The sequence below is a fragment of the Peromyscus leucopus genome, chromosome 16_21 (genome assembly GCF_004664715.2).
Source record: "Peromyscus leucopus breed LL Stock chromosome 16_21, UCI_PerLeu_2.1, whole genome shotgun sequence".
Lineage (NCBI taxonomy): Eukaryota > Metazoa > Chordata > Mammalia > Rodentia > Cricetidae > Peromyscus > Peromyscus leucopus.
In genome coordinates, this window is record NC_051084.1 from 70,077,772 (window position 1) to 70,096,969 (window position 19,198).

The 19,198-nt window shown below is 41.0% G+C and overlaps 1 protein-coding gene across 1 annotated transcript in view; it reads right to left on the reverse strand.

Moving 5' to 3' along the window:
• Nucleotides 1-1,814: 1,814 nt before the first annotated feature.
• Kcnh8 (potassium voltage-gated channel subfamily H member 8) overlaps nucleotides 1,815-19,198 on the reverse strand; it is a 373,567-nt gene continuing 356,183 nt past the window's right edge. The window contains exon 16 of the mRNA XM_028890182.2: nucleotides 1,815-4,603. Coding sequence (XP_028746015.1) covers nucleotides 3,917-4,603 — 687 coding nt within the window. The 3' untranslated portion in view covers nucleotides 1,815-3,916. The remainder of the gene's footprint in view (nucleotides 4,604-19,198) is intronic.

Below are 19,198 nucleotides of genomic sequence, written 5' to 3' on the forward strand. Positions count from 1 at the left end.
TGATGGGTTGAAAGTTGTGTTCTGATCTGTGGAGAAAAGACATGTTTTGGTCTCATGTTTCAAACACTAGCCTAAGACAAGGAACAGAGAATAAGAGAGGACAGGAGGAGAGCAGAGGGAAAGGGAAAAGAGAAGGAGGGTCAGGGGAGAAAAAGGAGCTGGGGCGGAGGCTGCTGGAGGTAAGGAAGAGTAGAAGAGTGTGGGGAGGAAGAAACTGAGAGCATGAAGGGAAGTGGGAGAGGACCTGGAGGTGAAGGCCAGGGGGATACATTGGCATTTGCTTAGTATTCCTTTTACGTGCCAGGCGGTGGGCTCTCACTTAAACTGCTTCTGTAATTCTCTGAGGTGCTGCAAGTTAGATGTGGTGTAAGCCCTAAGTTTAGATGAATAAACTGAAACTCAGAGGTATCAAATAACTGCCTGAGGTCATGCAGCAAGGACCATCCAGACTATATCTTGAAGTCAGAGTTCTGAATGTCTACCTTCTTAAGATCCTCTGTGAAATGCATGATTTGAATGAAAGTTGGAGACTAACTTAACTTTGGGGTTAAGCAAGCTTATGAACATGTGACTACAGACTCATGGCTCTCTTTTATGGGTTTTAGATGCTGGTCCATTTATATACACATCAATAAAATGTAAACTTGTATTTCAGGAGAGTTTAGACCAGTATTTTTAATTTTTATTATATGTTAGTCACCAGGGAGCTCACCAAGTGGTAAGTCCCTCAGACTAGGCACTGGCTTAGAGCCAGATGTTCAATGTTTCAAACATACTAGCTCACATCTGATAGTCTAGAACATTCAGAACAGTATCATTCTGTCCAATAGCCAATATTTGAGAGGACACTTGCCTATTAATAGCAAGGTAATAATAACAAGCTGTATTTATAATTAGCTTCAATTATGAGAAAATTCCTCTTAACATTGAACAAATAGATCTCACATACTCTGCCTGGTTTACTTAAACAGAACTACATATAGAAGATTTAAATAATATTATTACATTTTATTTTTAAAGTGTGTGTGTGTGTGTGTGTGTGTGTGTGTGTGTGTGTGTGTACACATGCATGTGGATGCCTGAGGAAGCTGGAAGAGAGTATGGTATTTCTTGGAGCTGAAGTTGCAGGTGAGCTACCTGGTATAGATCATGGTAATTGAACTCAGGTCATCTGAAAGAGCAGCAAGTGTTCTTAGGAGCCCCCTTTCATTTTTTAAAATAATTTTTTTCTGAATGGTATTTTTAAGGAAGTGAACTTGTAAAGAAAATAACTATTTATGTTACTTATGGATCTGGAATTTGTTCCTCAGCAGTCGGTGGGTGAGGGGGAAATGCTGGAATCCCAAACTGCACCTGTGATGAGAAGATGGGCAGCTATGTTCTTTGCTGGGTAGCCATCAGAGAACCTCACACAAGAAAAAGGTACGATTTCTCATCTCCTATAGCAACATCATGGCTTGCATCGCCTAGATCAATCAAGTGCTGCCTCAGATGTGGAAGAATCTTGTGTGTCACGGTGGAGGTGAGGTTGGTTCTGAAGAGGAAGGCACTCTCAAATAAGGGACCTTGGGAGCCCTGCCATTTCTGAGGTTTTGTTTGCTTTTATCCAGCTGGTTCTTAAGCCACTAAAATCAACTGAGAGAAGAGAAGATGCTGTCTAGAAAAATATCATGTGTTTCCAAACATGTCATTGGCCATCCCAAATCCTTAGAGAGTAAGACTTCCTACTTAATCACCTACTTAAAAAACCAGAAGCAAGTATTTATTTATTGATTTAGAAGAAAGTTAATTACTTATGAATTTTAAAAGGCAGCAAAGGGTGGGTGTGGATATGAAGCATCATTAGTGGTCATTTGTGTATATGTTCTAAAATTTAAAACAATATGATGAGGAAAATTTAAAAAAAATATCCCAATTGTTTATTTTTAAAATAGGAACGATGATGACTATTACTATAATTTGGTGGTTATATGAGAGAGACTAATACATGTAATTTCCAAACATCTCTTGCTATACAGTCAATACCAGAGAATAGAATGTGAGTCTCTGTACTTGGCATCAGTAATATTCCTGCTGGTTCATCATGTGGAACTTCATGAACCTGTTGGTTCAATGAACTCTCTTTGAGTAGCACTTAAAATAAGTCAAACATAAAGAAGAAAGGGAGATGCAAATGAACACATGAAATCTAGACCGTTGCTCTTTCCTCAGTTTCCCCCAAACTTAAGAAAAGACTGAAGGTTGAAAGTGTGAAAAATAGACTGCCTCAGCCTTTGGGTAGGTTGCCTAATCCTGTGTTGTTTCCTTAAGAGTTCTTTTCTGGTTCTGCCGCTCCAGCCAGGTTAGGGTGTACAAATCACAACACCAGAAACCTCAGCTTGTTTTGATATTTTTTAATGATGAAATTCTGCATTGTTTATCCTCTGTAGTGGATATAAGGCCAGAAGAGCTCCAGAATATGGACTAATTGGGAAACTGGAGAAGATGAAGGCCTAAATGTCCTTAAATACAATATGCAGCTTAAATGAATGTGTTTATATCATTGCCAAACATAGCATTGGAATTTGCATGTTGGTGTGTGTGAAGTACTGGAAACATTTTGGGTTCTAGCTGTGAAGATCCTAGCCATGTAATCCCAAGTTTCCCTTCTCTTGCCACACACATGGCATCTGCTGTGTAGCTGTCAGCCCCATGGGGAGCTTTAACTTCAAAGGTTCAATGCTGCCCTAAGTTAATCGAGTATCATGGGCAGTCTTAAATGGGTACTGTGCCCAGCAGTCATAGTCCACAAGTCTTGGCCTCATTTGGAGATGTATGTTGCTCCATGGCCTTTCCTAAAATGGGGAACTAGAGTAGGACACATTCATAGTTTTGAACCCAAAGGCTCAGTGTAGGTTATGATCACATATTATACACACAAATTTTAGGTTCTTAAACCACATAATACACTGCTCAGAGGACTGTTACATCTGCTGCTGGCTCCACAGCATTGCACAAGTCAGCAGAGATGAGTAGCCCTCTCCATTACCAGGCCAAACCTCATGGAGTTCACACTGAGTCCATGTTTTTATTTCAATAATAAAATGTGACCCCACTGTCATATTTTGGTAGTCCAGAAATGTGAGGGTTCACTTTTTTTTCTGTTTTCTAAACTGCATGCAGATAAAAGAGGATTCCTTTAGAAACTACAACCTTCTAATGATAAATAATTTTTGATTTACTGTACATAACAGTAGTGCATTTCTTGTTAAAACAGCAAGCTTTTTTTTTTACCAAAATGAAAAGAAAACATTCATTTTTTATAAATAGTTTAAATACATATTTCATACCAACGTTATAAAAATAGCTTTTTTCAATAAATAAAGACATTTTCATTTACATGGCAAATAACGCGTGGCTAGCTAACCACTGGCTACCAGCTTTATTTTACTGATTGTCTAGGAGATGACATGCAGTAATAATTGTCCCTCTACCTTCACAAAAAGGAAAATAGATCAGTGGGAGCCATGCACCCCCGAGGCCAACAATGCTATAGATACTGTTCAGGAATGACAATCAGGCACTCAGGAAAGACTTTTGCTGCACTTCACAAATGCACTATGACAAAACTCATCCCTAAACTCTTTGTCTGGGGTTTCTATCTACTCAGACCCTCAGGGTCATAGGATGGTTACCAAAGTCTGCCAAACAGACCAGTAAGTTAATACCTGTACATAACAAGGGTTGATGCTTTTCAAGATCTAGAAATTGTTTGCTACAGTAGAGAAGTGGATCTGCCTTTCTCTGGCCCCTTGCCCTCTTTTCTGCAGAATTCCCAACAATGCTTGGGCACCATGCCTACTAGAGGCCCCAGAGGCCAACTAGAGCTGTCATGCAGCAGCAGTTTGGCATTGGAAGCTGCCCTTATGTGCTGATATCATACATTTATGGCTTTGCTGTCCTTTGCATCTGCTGTACTTGTGACAACTTCTGGAAAGTTCTCCAAGGATTCTGTAGAGGCTGACATCATTGCTTCTTGGTCCCAAGAGCCTGGTAAGTTTTCCAAACTGAAGGAACTCACAGGTCCGTGGGTGGTGCTGCCCTCTTCTGATCTACTTGGGAGAACCAGGTGCAAGGATGTTTCTGATGAGGAGCAGATGGAGGATGAGAGAGTGGCTGAGATGGACTGCAAAGGTGTCAGTGTGGTATCAGAATGGGGGGAGATGCACCTTAGGAACTGCAAGTGACCTTCCTGGATAACCTGGCAGTGGGAAGGGGAATAATCAAGGTTTGGAGAATGATGCAGTTCTCTGTCTGCTGGGTTTTGCTCATGAGCTTCAGTTCGTTGAGGGCTGCTGCCCAAAGAGGAGGGATCCACACTCCAGATGTCAGAGGTGACATTACCATGATAAAGCTGCGCTCCACCTGCCTGAAAATGTAGGCAAGGCTGGTGAGCACTCCAGCTCACCCTGGTCTGTAGGCTTTCTCTGGAAGGACACATTGGAGCAGGATGCAGAGAACAAAACCTTGATGGCTGCTCAGGTGACAAGATGTTTTCTAGAAGTTGCATGATGTTCCTCATATCTTTCCCTAGTTGCGAGACCTCCTGAGTCAATGTTGTTACCTGTGTGGAGAGAGCAGAGCCAACAACAATGGTCACAGGTACACAGAGTGGACAGGAAGTGAGCACTGAAGACAGGAAGTGAGATTTCTTAGTAAGAAGGCCACTCCAACTCAGAGCTAACCAAGCTCAAGGTGAGTGAGTAGGCTGGGCATATAGATGAATGTATTTCCTGATCTAAAGACACACCCACTTTGGAGAGATGAGTGTGGTTAGGGGTTTTAACCAGTGACTGGGGTATCATTGCAAGGAATTAGTGGTTTTGAACATCAATGACAGCTTTCACTTCCTAAGAGTGGATGGAATGCAGATAGGTACACAGATGTCACTCAGTGCCTGGAGGGGCAAATACCATGTGCAAAGCACCAGACTCACTGAGCCTTGACTGAACAGAAGCTCTCTAGCTTAACATTTCCTAGGGGAGGTCTTCTGACAACAGATCCAGAACCAAAGGGACCTTCAAGAAGGAGAGGGTGGTGAGAACTCTTACCAGATTTTCTAGCAAGAGAGTTCTTGGGAGAAAGAGACTGTGAAGTGGTTAACTAGAGGCAAGCAGTATGAGCACCCAAGTGCCCTGGGGTCTACCAGATTACCAGAAGGTCCTTTAGTTGTATCTCAGATTGTATTGTATCTGCTTTATAGATGTAACCAACCGTCTTATTAATATAAGAAACACAGAACCAATGTAAAAGAGAAAGCCGAGAGCTCAGAGCTCAGAGCTAAAATCTTACCTCCTGCAGTGCTCCTAGCTTCCCCAAAAGAGAGCTACTTCCTATGTGTCTGTCTTTAAATAGTCTTTCTGTTCTGCCTTCTCATTGGTTGTAAACCCAAACACATGACTGCCTCGTTACTGCCTGTAAGTACCGCCCTCCAGGTCTTAAAGGCGTATGTCTCCAATGCTGGCTGTATCCCTGAACACACAGAAATCTCCCTAGCTCTTCTAACCACCACGTTCTTGCTATGGCTCTAATAGCTCTGACCCCAGGGCAACTTTATTTATTAACATACAATAAAAATCACATTTCAGTACAAATAAAATACCACCATACTGCTTCACTTGCTGTAGTGGTGAATATTTAGCATTTATCAGATTCTCAAAGAGATAATCCCTAAACACAAGAACCACAGAAAAGTATTCATTTAAAACAATAATAAAATCCACTGAAAGGTTGTATTCCTAACCTTAGATTTAAATTAAGACAACAACAACAAAAGCCCACAGAGTCCACTAGAAGACTGAATGTGGCTCCAATCTGTGCTTTCTGAAGGAAGTCTGCATCCCCTCAAACAGGACACACACAAATTTCCACCTCTTGGGTTACCCAGCACTAACACAATGTTGTAATGCTTTGCCATCTCTATTTTAATACATCATATCTTATGATGGTGTTGCTGTGAATTGATTTCACTATCACAACCCACAAAGGTTCCAATGGAAGCAGCTGAAGCCCCAAATAAATACCATCAAGACCCAAACAGAGCAGTCTCAACATCATGATACCAAAACCAAAACTACTGTCTGGGGCAGGCTGCCAGGCTTCTTTATCTCTCTCTCTCTCACACACACATTTAAAACATATCTATGTATCCAGTTTTTGTACAAATGTATACCTTATGATGAATATGCCCTTGAAGTCCTCCACTCTCCCTCTTCTCTCCCCAGTCAGTCCCTTTGTTTCCCTGGACAGCTTTATTTTCATTGTCTAGACATTCCTAGTTTATCCATCCCACTTTCTGTGAGAACATTCTGAAACTAATTCTTTTTTTAAATTTATTTATTTTTTGTTATTAAGAGATTTATCTATTTATTTTACATATCAACCTCAGATTCCCTGTCCTCCCTCCTTCCACCCCCCATTTCCATCTCCTCCAAGGCAAGGTCTCCCCTGGGGAGTCAGCAGAGCCTAGTACATTCAGTTGAGCCAAGTCTAAGCCCCTCCTCCCTGCACTCAGCCTGTGCAAAGTGTCTCACCATAGGCACTAGGTTCCAAAAAGCCAGCTCATGCACTAGGGGCAGGTCCCAGTCCCACTGCCTGGGGCCCCCCAAACAGTTCAAGCTAAACAACTGTCTCACTTATCCAGAGGGCCTAGTCCAGTACCATGGGGGTTCCTCAGCTATTGGTCCACAGTTCATATGTTTCCACTACTGAAAGTAATTCTTTGTAGCCCCAACAGGAAGTGGCCCTGCTCAAATTCAGGCATTTAGAAAAGTCTAGAAGGAAGTCATTCTGTGGTTCAGGCCACCAACTGTTAACACATTCACTCAAATTTTAAGAACAAAACTCTTTGTGCTGGTGTGGAACTGTAGGGAACCAAATGGATGCTTGTTTGGCTTATTTTCAGTGGATCTGCAACTACTGGAAGCAGAACATGCCTCTCCATCTCATGATGGAGTGGAAGAGTGAGTATGAAGAAATCAGTAATTTTGCCAATTCTACATGTGTTGATCACACCCACTCAGGGTCACAGGATCCATGCCCCACATACATGCTGATGGTTCTATAGACTCCTTAGCTCCATTATCAGCATTTCAGGTTATGTTCTGCCACCAAATGGGATGATAGAAATTACATCTGAATGGCTCTCTCTGTGGGCACAGTGAGCCCATTCCTGAATCAAATTCACCTGGGTTGGTGGATTAGCTGAGCTTTCAGTCAGGATGCCCCATGTGGTGGTTTGAAAGAAAATGGCCCCCAAAGGGAGTGGTACTAATAGGAGGTGTGGCTTTGTTGGAGTAGGTGTGGTCTTGTTGTAGGAAGTGTGTCATTGTGGAGGTGGGCTTTGAGGTCTCATGTATGCTCAAGCCATGCCCAATGAGACCCACCACTTCTTGTTGTCTACAAGTCAAGGTGTAGGATACCTGGCTACTTCTCCAGTAACATATTTGCCTGCACGCTGACTTGCTTCCCTCCATGATAATAATGGACTGTAAGTGAGCCACCCCAGTTAAATGTTTTTCTTTATAAGAGTTGATGTGGTCCTGGAGTCTCTTCATAGCAACATAAACCCTAACCTTTCATTCAGAACTGGATAAAGATAGAGCATTGGAGGACTGAATTTGAACTTTAGGTATATTAAGAATTATAGTATTCAGTGAGAGTTTTAACAAATCTATAATGATACAACATTTTAATGATCAAATAAACCAAAGACAAGCAGGGTTCAGTATGTGAAACCTAATACTGAGTCCCAAAAGTGAAATGATGTTTTATTTTAAAAATGAAAAGTGTGTGTGTGTGTGTGTGTGTGTGTGTGTATGCACATGAGTGTGATACCCTCAGAGGCCAGAAGAAAGCATCAGATCCCCTGGAGCTGGAGTTATGGGTAGTTACGAGCCCCCTCACATGGGTGCTGGGAACGGAACTCCTACCTATTGCAAGTGTAATGTGGTTTCTTAGTTGCTGAACCACCTCTTCAGCCCCCAAATGGTATTTTTTAAAGATTGCTTATTTCATGAAAGACATCAGAATTCAGGCCTTATCTTTTGCTGTAGTATGTTTTCACATTCATTCTGAAGGAGTTAGGAGATGCTTGCTAATGTGTTTAGAATCTCTACAGAACACAGTGACATAAACCATTGCCTCATGGATAAGAGTTATATAGACTGTCAATTCAACATCAGATAAGTAAATAGTGTAATCTCAGAAAACAATTCCAGACTGATTAAACAGTAAATTCTCTTCAAAGCAAATTATATGAACAACAACAACAAAAGATTTGCTACAGGGTAAACACCATAATTCAGAATAAATGCATTTCTAGCTTTCAAAATAAAAATTTTCCATTTATTTAGAGCCATGTTCTTGACATCTAACTTAAACTGTATAATCACCATAACTTTTGGGCCATGAACTCTGAATGGGAACCTATGGACTGCCCTGGATCCAGGAATATAAACACATATTAACTGTTCCAAAAGGCAAATTACTATCTTAACTGGGACTAAAAACAACATAGGAGTCAAGAGAATAGAGTTCTTAAGTGATGTGAAGGAAGATTTCCATCATTGTGCTCCTGGGGACACGCCCCTGCACCCTATTAAAGTTCCATGAGGGAATTAATCCTTTGCAAGGACAAGGTCTGTTGCCACAAAGAGAGACAGCATCTCCTGAAGGCGGAAACGATGGTGACATTGATGGGGACAGGGACTTCCACAGGAGACACTGTGGGTTTGAATGCAGTGGTGTGTGCTGGTTCCTGCTGGGTTTCCTGACAGAGTCTATTCTAAGATAGGAAAACAAGTCCTGATTAAGTATGAGAAACAAAGAGTTTACTTTTTGAGGGTTGTAGAATTCAAGCCTCTACCTTCTTAAAAACAAACAAACAAATAGAATTGTCAGTGAAGATTGTTGAGGCTGCTTTCAGTCTAGGACTGTCCAGTTACAGAGTCAACATGGAACTTAGTGCCAGGGACTGTGAAGTGAAGCAACACAGCCAAGCAGAGCCATCCAGACCAAAAAAGGGCAAGCTTTCTTCTTGCCCAGCAGCAACCTAAAATCCTTACATATTTCTGCCACTCATATTAGAAAACATGAGTCTTCCCAAGCCCCACCTCTTTTCTATCATTTTTTGTTTGTTTGTTTCTAGAAACTTTGCACACGGGAGGCTATGTTGATGTGGACTTCTGATTCAAGGTAGAGAGAATGGATAAAAGGAACATTATTTGATGTGTATTCTCCACTTGTAGATTGCTTTTCATGCATTCATTTTCTTTTTTCTTCCTTCATCTCTCTTTTTCATTCTTTCTCTTCCTCCCTTTTCTTTGTCCCCTCTCATCTCTCTTCTCCTATGGATGAAAATCCAGCAGTCTGGATTTAAAACTGTTGGCCAAACCAGTTTCACCTTTACCACATGCCAGCAAACTGCTCACACCCAACATTTCCTCTTGTCCCAAGTCCTGCCAGAAAGGGGAGCAAGGAAAACACTCTTTGTGCTTCCAAGTGACTCGCTTCTCTGGTCCTGACACCAGAGCATCCTAAGACTCCCCTCTTTTATTTTTGTGGAAGGATCATACATTGAGGTCTCAGTTCACCAGGGCCAAGCAGTTGTGTTGGAAATGCCTGTACTATTAGTAGACATCACCTCTTGTCACACACAATAAACTTGCCAGCAGTGATAATCCCACACACCGCACTGACCTTGACACACGTTTAAGAAGGGAACCACTAACTTACCACACTTTCTTATTTCTCCCACATCCAGGATTCCTTAGAACGTCTGTGTCCTTATTGGCCTACATTTCCAGAGTACCTTGTTTACTGCTGTTGTATTTAATCAGCTCTACTGATATATTTTTACTTGTCTCCCTCTCTCCACTGAATCATTTTCCCATAAGAACTGTGGTGTATGGCTTAAATAACATAGATGTAAACTTTAGTCCCTATATAATTGGTTTTATGTCAGCATCCCATGTGGCTGGATTTGATAATGGATACAGAAACTAAGCTCAATTGAGAATTTCTGCATGGCAGAGAATAGTAATCCAGAGGACAGTCCGGAGGAAAGGGCAACCACAGTCTTCCTTTGCATCGGTCTGTTCTGTTAACACTGTTAATATCAGAAGCTCCTTGAATTTTAGCATGGTCTGGCATGGATTCCTGTGGTAGTGCAATAGTTGGGGCTATTGGAAACTGTGCTTTAAGATTCTATTTTGCCAGGTTAAAGTTTGAATAATTGCAGTCAGACAAGTTGGGGATTCTCTGACTGTGAGATAAAATGTAAGGATGTACAAGTTGGTGTTGATCAGAACTGAACAAGGACCTGTATGGGCTAAGTGCAGGGAGGTCAGGGACTTTACTAGTTTTTTTAAGTAGCTCAAGTTTCTGTACAAATATTGCCATATAGCACACACTCTAAACTTTGTTTTGGTAGATGGATAGTTTAATTGAGAGTAAATTGTATGGTGAATTTCTTAACATGTGTTTCTATTTTTTTTAACTAAATTTAAATATTTTTCCTACTGATTTAAACTTGCAAGGACAGAAATAATTATCACCAAGCTTCTAGCAGGAAAGAATGCTTCATATGGTCTGAATATCTTATCAGAGTTTCTACTGCTTAAAACTGAGAGATTCTGGAGCACATAATTTATTATTTACATGGTTCATCTGTGAGGCTGACCACTATTTTTCACAGTAACTGCAGACACTGTCATACATTCTATTGTGGCTTTTGGTGGAGACTGAGATTTGCTGTTTTGTTGTGTTTATGGCATGTGTTTTGGGAATAGGAGTGTAAGTCAAACCACATCCTTAGCTATACTGTTTGTTTCTTGTGAAATAGCTCTCCTTCTTCTGTACACTTTCTCTTTCTGAATCCTATCACTATCACTATAACCCATGAACTCTGGAACTTGGTAGTCAGAGAAAAACATAGTATTTTCATTTTCATGTGTTAGTAAGCAGATGGGAATGCATCTGGTGACGTAATCTTCTTGGTATGAAGAGTTCGTGACCTGCCTCAATGTTTGCCAAATGTGCATATTTTCCTGCTGGACACTATTTTCTTAAATTCAGGGGTACTAACTGCAACACACACACACACACACACACACACACACACACACACACACACACACACACACGCACACACATTTTATAGGCTGATTCTAATAATTAAGTGATCTTTCACCGAATTCCTTGTCATCTTTATTTGTAACGAAACTGTATACTGCCTAAGTGTGGTAGCACACGCTTATTTCCCAGCTACTCTGAAAGTTGAGGCAGGAGGCTCATGAGTTTGAGGTTAGCCTCAGTATCTTATCAAGAACTTGTCTTAAAATAAAAAATCCTGGAGTTTTATCTCAGTGACTGCAGAGCCCCTGACCACATGTGCAAGGACTTGGGTTCCATCCTCAGTACTGCAAAAAGTCACATATATTTACAGTGAAAAACATGGTGGTGACTGATGTGTATTCACTGTGCAATAACTATCTCAAGCTAATTTATGGACCATACTTAGCATTTTTCATTGTTAGGAAATTTAAAACGTGTGTTCTTAGCAATGTATCAATATATAACACATGCTTAGCTATAAACAAACAGTGCATCTCCTGAGCATCTTCCTTTGTCAAGCTGAACCTTGTGTCCTTTGCCTACCACCCAGGCCTCACAGTTCCTGGTAGCCCCAGTCTGCTCTCAGTCTCTCTAGTTCATTCCCAGTTCTCACAGAATTACGTCCTTTGGTTAAGCCCTCACACCCCGAGCTGTCAGCAAGCATGTGGCCCTCTTTTGTTTTCTGTCATGTTGGTGAATCTCTAGGTAGTATTGAGCTGTGTGCACACGGCTCTTGGCAGCTTTCTTACGATATTGGTGGCAGGCATGGCCTTGAAGGGAGAGATCAGAAGTGCAGTGGGACTCAAGTCTGATTATATTCAACCACACAGTTTCATGTAGCTGAAATAATTTTACAAAGAGATGTTTCCTTACAGGTTATCTGGCTTCCCCAGTCAATACAGGAATGAAAGGAAAATGTTTGGTTTTTTCCTTTCTCCCAAATCAATGTTTAAAAAAGCTTATCTGTTGCCCCCTGAAAGTAATCAATTGGTTGCTTATTGATAAACATTAGAAAAAAATTCACAAATATAGGATATTAACATTGTATCCACTATATTTATTATTTCCACTGAAACTCATGTTTGACAAGTATGCATATGTTGTGATAATCTGTAGACTGGTACACTGCTGGGCTCACTAATGTTCAGTCATGAATTGGGGAGAGACTCACAAGGGTTTGCCTTTCCCTGAGGATATGCAGGGACAGCTAACAGCTGTTCAGAGTCGCTCTTCAAGTTGTCCACAATCCTATAAGTAATCTCGGCTGTGCTCACCTACACCCCTGTAAGTAACCCATGCTCCTGAGGGTAACTCCTTATCTTTATCCCTCTAAATAATCCTAACTGAATTCAGTGGTTCACACGGAAAGAGTTAGGTGGGGTAATTGCTTTGGTCTGTTGTTGGTGCCTTTTTTTGATGTGAATAGACCTGTTTGTCTTCTCAGGAAAAGATGCCCAAACAATATGCTACTGTATCCTTCACAGAGTATAGCTGCCTCAAGGTCCAATGAGGAGTCTGCTCACCTCTTCATGTGAATCTTTTATAAGAAATCCATTGAATAGAGGTCCGAGGGACTTTTAAGGTCCAGAAGCCCACCCCCAAACTACTAAGACTGGGAAATACATTAAACAGACATACATGACAAGCTGCAAAATCAATGATTAAGAATACAATTTCATTTATAGTAGAACCAAAGGAATGGAATACTTGGAAATAGATACAAACAAATAGGTGTGAAGCTGGGAACTGAAAATTATAAAATATTGCTTGGAAAAACCCTAGACACATACTGAAATCCTTAGTTCATGAATCAGAATATCTTCACATGGCAGTATTCCTAACCATGGTACATAGGCAGAAATCAAGGGAACATCACAGAAGAAGAGGCAGGAAGAAGGTAAGGGTTGTAGGGTAGAGAGAAGCACTATCAAATGTCTTCTTGGTTTGACATGGCTATTTTACATATGAACTCCCAAGATCAAGGTGAACCCACTATTATTATTCTGCTAAATGGATATAGCATCAAACTGTCCTCTAAATTTGCCTCTCTACCTATAAAATAGTACAGATCTCAGACCTCATGAGATTAAGTTTCTTTGGGTAGTGGATGGTGATTAACACAGAAACTCACAACTGGCCAAAGTGCAGAGAATAAACATCAGCAGAGTGCTCAGTCACAAATGGGACATCTGTATTACATCCCCTCTCAAAGCTCAGGGGCCATCATGGAAGAGATTATAATAGCCAGAGGTCAGAGAGGACTCAAGAAAAAGCATGTCTTTATGACATGATGGGGCCTTTGCACTAATAAACTAACAGCAGCTGTGGGTGCCTGCATAAGACCAGCACAAGATCAAGTCATTCGACATTTTAGTGTGGAGCAGGAAGATGTTGACAAGAACCCTCCCAACTGGGGAGCTGTGGGCAGTTGATAACCTCTAAGGAAGGGAGGGTCAGGTATATTTAAGGGTATGGCTACTGGTAGATGGACCATACTCCAATGGATGTCCCCATAATCGGGCAATTTATGGGCAGCATAAATTAGAGTTGAAGGGTTATGAAATAAAAAAAGAGAGAACATATGTAGGAGGTAGGATGCTGTGGGATGTTCTGTATGTCCTGTGGGAGCCCGTTCTTGGGTTCCTCATGGCTTTACCCAGCAGGTCCGCATAGAGGATGATTAGGACCACGGGCCTAAGTTCAGGTGTCTGGGATGGTCTGCACTTGGCTGTGCTGGGGAATGGTCTGTATGTCAAATTGCTCTGATTGGTTAATAAATAAAACCTGATTGGCCAGTGGCTAGGCAGGAAGTATAGGCGGGACTAACAGAGAGGAGAAAAGAAAGAACAGGAAGGCAGAAGGACCCACTGCCAGCTGCCGCCAGGACAAGCTCATGTGAGAATGCCGGTAAGCCACGAGCTACGTGGCAGGGTATAGATTTGTGGAAATGGATTAATTTAAGCTATAAGAACAGTTAGCAAGAAGCCTGCCACAGCCATACAGTTTGAAGCAAACTGTGTTTACTTGGTTGGGTCTGAGCGGCTGTGGGACTGGCGGGTGACAAAGATTTGTCCTGACTGTGGGCAAGGCAGGAAAACTCTAGCTACAATAGGAGGTAGAAGTGGATCTAGGAGAAGTTAGGAGGAAGAGTAGGGTGAATATTTTCAAAATACATTGTCTGAAATTCTCAAAGAATTAATAAAAATATTTTTTAAATTTCAGTATGGAGTGCAGAGGAGCTCACAAAGCTCCATCCCATCTGAGGAACTGTTAGCAGTTGATGGCTGCTGAAGGAGAGAGAGTCACTGCTTTTTGGGAGCGTGGCCACTGGTAGGATGACACCACAATCATATGAGTACATGGGCAACATTAATTGGACTCAGAGGTAAGTAAGTAAATAAATAATGGTATGCATGAAGTTGGGAGGGAGATAAGAAGATGTAGTCAGTCATTCGGAGATCAGTTGAGATTGATATGATCAAGATACATTGTATACATACATGAAATTTAAAATAATAACTAAAAATATTAAAAGAAAGCATGCTTTCCTATTAAATAAGTGTTTCTAAAGTTGGCACAAAACCCCAGACAGCTGAAGCTATCTTGAAAGAGGAAACTGAAGATGGAGGACACTTATCTTTCCATTTTGGAACTTGCTACAATGCAAAGCAATAAAGACAGCAGAGAGCTGGGACACAAATAGACTAGTCAGCAGAATATAATTTTGAGTCCAGAAACAGGGAGGTATGGTGGTGCACACCTGCACTCATCTCAGGGGGCTGAAGCAGAAAGATCACAAGTTTGAGGCTATGCTGAAAAAAACTCTAAGTAAAAAATTTAAGGTCAGAAGTAAACTGCAATGGTTAATCTAAATTGGTAGTGTCACTGGATTTAGAATTGCCCCAGAAACAATCCTTTGGTGTGTCTATGAGGATATTTCTAAAAATGTTTAATTGAAGAGGAAAGACCCATGCTACATGTGGTGTCACTGTCCTATGGGCTGTAGTCCCTGAGTGATATAAGGAGAAGTGAGCCGAGTGCCAGCATTAACTTTTCAGAGCCTCCTGAGTGTGGACGCAGTGTGACAGTCACCTCCCCTGCTGCCACCCTCCTTCCCCTTGAACTGCAAACCAAACAAATCTTTCTTCCTAGCATGTTTCTTGTCAGACATTTGGTTATGGCAACAAGAACAGTAACACATGCATTAGTCTTCACATTCACAATCCACTGATTTATGAACATCGCTTTCAGACCTCTCAAATGGAAAGAGTGTTTTAACCAATGGGGCTATGAAAATTGACATACAAATAAAGCTAAATGCACAACTCATACAATATGTGCAACTTAATCCAAAATAGATCAAAGGCACAAACACAAGTGATTACAGTATAAAACAGAGAAGAAGAAAACAGAGGAATAAATATTCATTACACTGGATTTCTCACAAATATGACCCCCAAAGTACAAGAAAAGAAATGAAGACAGATTAGCTGTCTCTACAATCAATACTCATGTGCTTCAAGGGATACCATCAAGGAAGTCAAGCTTAGATCCACAAAAAGAGGAGAAACTCATGTGTTTCATAAGGAACTTGGTTCTGTAAAATGTAAGGAACACTTAAGAGTTAATAATCAAAAGACAACCCAATTGAAAATGGGGAAAGGATGGAAAGGAACAGTTCTGCAAAGAAGATCAATGACCAAAACACCGGCAAAGGTGCAGAGTGTGAGCAACTGTAGGGAGCTCTAACACAGAAGGAGGCAGAGTCTAGTTCTCAGGACTAAAGGGGCCACCATACTTCACACTTGGTGTTTACATCCTCCATACAGTCCTAAGTTCACACTGGAACTCCTAGTGCAGATTTTCTTACCTGCTAAGAGAAGAACAGTATAAGATCTGGGAAGACAAACACCTTGCTGAAGTAACTGAATGTGAACCTTAACTATTGTTTCCCTCCAGGGCAGCTTTTCCTTTTCAGCAGTGTTTATGTTTTGTGCTCACTATGCCAAAGCACTTTTTCCTTAAACACTTCGCCATGTCTTTCTGGGTCAGCCAGATTTGAGAAACTAGAGCACATGTAGCATTTACCGACAAACCTCTTCAGAAATGTAGCGTTTGACTCTCAGAGTCCACAGCCCCTGAAGTGACTTTTATTACTGTCAAAGACTTTCTCAGAGTCACAGCTTCACTGAGCTATAAAGCGTGGACACTGTATCTAAAGCAGGCTAATACTGGTGCCTGCTTTACAGCTTTAAAATTCCCTTACGTGTTCTGGGAATGTAGGTTAAGAGCAATATTATGCCTTTTCTGACATTTAAAATGTATTTAACTAGTTAATTATGATGTCTACACAGCAGGGAACAATTCCATATATTTGAATTATATACATAAATACATAACTTATTCATCATATTTTGTGTGTGCATGCATGTATATGTGTGTATATGTATGTGTGTGTCTGCAAGTGCACATGCAGGTACCCAAAGAGGCTAGAAGAGGCTCCAATCTCCTGGAGCTACAAATACAGGAGGCTATGAGGGCATGAGCACCCTGACATGGGGGCTGAGAACTGAACCCGGGTCCTCTGGAAGAGTATAAGTGCTCTTAACCACTGAGCCATTGTTCCAGACCCTGTATGTTAAATCTTTGAGCAGATATCAGAGTTCAGATTCATCAGTGCTCCGGCAGTGCACTCGGTGCCTACAGTGAGCACCACAATCTCTGCTCTGCCGCTGTCTGGCATTTTGGTAACAGACTTCAGGGTCATGCAGTAGATTTCACATTTACCACCAATGTATGTCTTCCTTAATAGTAACCAAATAAAGTATAAAGTAAGAGTAAAGCAATCAGCTGATTCCATCTACAAAAAGTAGGACTTACACAAAGCAGAGTGTTAGGCTTCGACTTGATTATTTTCTATGTCAACAATATGACTTTGTAACAGATGTGAGGAAAACACAGGTAGGAGGTTGTAAGGAGTAACTGCACATTCTGAAGCCACTTTGTATTTTTACTGTACCTGGCTTGGTGCCTTTTAATATACTACACACAAGGTCAAGGCTATATAAATTAAATTGTGTGTAAAGATCAAAGTTGTTTATTTGTTTTTTGTTTTGCTTAAGATACAACCGTGAGGAAATCAGATATTTTACTCTAAGAAAAAATCTAATCTTTAGAAGGAGGTGATTGGTCCACTAATAATTTTATTTTGGCCTTCTTACTTTGATGAATATTTCTCAACAGAGGAACAATGATGAATATATCGAATTGCAAGGCTCCTTTGTTTTCCAAATGGATCTCTGTTTACACAGACTGCTGGGCCACATTATCAAAGAGCAATAATACAGTGATCACTTCTTTAGCCTGACTTGGGCAGTGACCACACGCGGAAGAAATAAACCTCCTTTTCCAAGAACAGCTGACTCTAAGATTCAGTTAAGAAGTAGATCACTTAGAATTCTTACATGTTTGTGTCAAATGGGAATGGGAAGAACTCCAATGGCATTATGGGTGGTTTTAGCCAGGGCAATGTCTGAAGAGAAACTGCTCAAAGGAAAAATGATGTGCAGATTGCCAACAAGATCTCTAGCTGTTTTTTGTCCCCTCCTGCTTCAAAAAGCTACTTTATTTTAAAATCTTAGATATCTGCATGTATGTCTATGTACTATGTGTGCCTGGTGCCCACAGAGGCTGGAAGAGGCCCTGGATCCGACAGAAGTGCACTTGTAGGCTGGTGAAAGCTGCACCTGTGGATGCTAGGAACCAAACCTGGGTCCTCTGCGAGAGCAGCTGGTGCTCCTAACCCCAGAGCCATCTCTCCAGCCCCTTCTGTAGTTTTCAGTGGGAGGTTATTTGGGTAATCCCCATACAGTTTGGACTAGTCACTATGATTTAAGAACTGTCAGTCCAGTTAGGGAGTTCTCTAATACTGTCATTTCTGTTCTTCTCCTGGTACTTCCCCTCTTAGTCATTGTCTCACTTCAGAAACAACAGGATGGAAGGAGATGGTGCAGCTGAGTGTAAATCTTCACTAAGAGAGACCTGGGCTATGCCAGCTGCACTACTGTGTTACTACAGATCATTGCAAGTTGGTGTGACCACATGAATTTCACTTATAAAATTCTCAGTATCAGTCCATGGTGATCCTACCTAAGATGATAGCATGTGAGTTCTAACTTCAATCTGGAAGGGGACTCTTTTACCCTCTACCTCTCCACACGTCCTTCCTGTGGTCCAAAAGAATCCCAAAGCTTCTTGAATTTTTCCTGTGAAAGTTTCTCTAGACTGCTCTGTAGCTCGGCCTGTGAAGAGTCTCAGTCCTTCTTTTCTTTGTTTCTGGGATGAACATGTTTGAGTTGTCCCCTGCAATCTCTCAGAGGTCCCCAGCAGGCCTGAGTTCCAATTACCCACAGGTTAACTCATTAACACACATTTACTTTTCACCTTCAAGCTTTTCTGTTGTTTTTCCAGCATGCTTCATTGGCCACTTCCAAAATAATTATTTGCATCTAAAATGTCCCAGAATGTGTTTTAAACTGCTGTCATTTGGGGAAAGCAATTAAAACCAAGGCAGCAACCAAGAAGCTACCTTATTCTATGTAAATGGACAGAAAGGTGAATCTCATCAAAACAGAAAAGTAGGCCCATCATTCCCCAAGGCATGGTCTCCTAGATCGAGTACACATCTGAATGAGAGGCATCACTGGGGAGACAAAGCATATTCTAGAGTTGACTCTTGATGGTGGTTAAATGAATAAAAAACTAAAACTTACTTAATCACATATTTTAAAATAGATGAATTTTATGATATCTAAATATATCTTAATAAAGTTGTTGAGAATACTTTATTTTACATGGACAACCCTAAGGTTCAGAGAGGTAAAGTTCCAATGCTACATAGCAAACAAGTGTTGGGTAAAAAGCAGAACTTAGGCAAGAATGACTCTGAGAAATTACATTCTCCCATGGACTAACAATCTTGCTTTAACTCATTGAAAACTGAGGGACATCAGTTAAATAAAACATCTGCTCAAAATATAGGTTA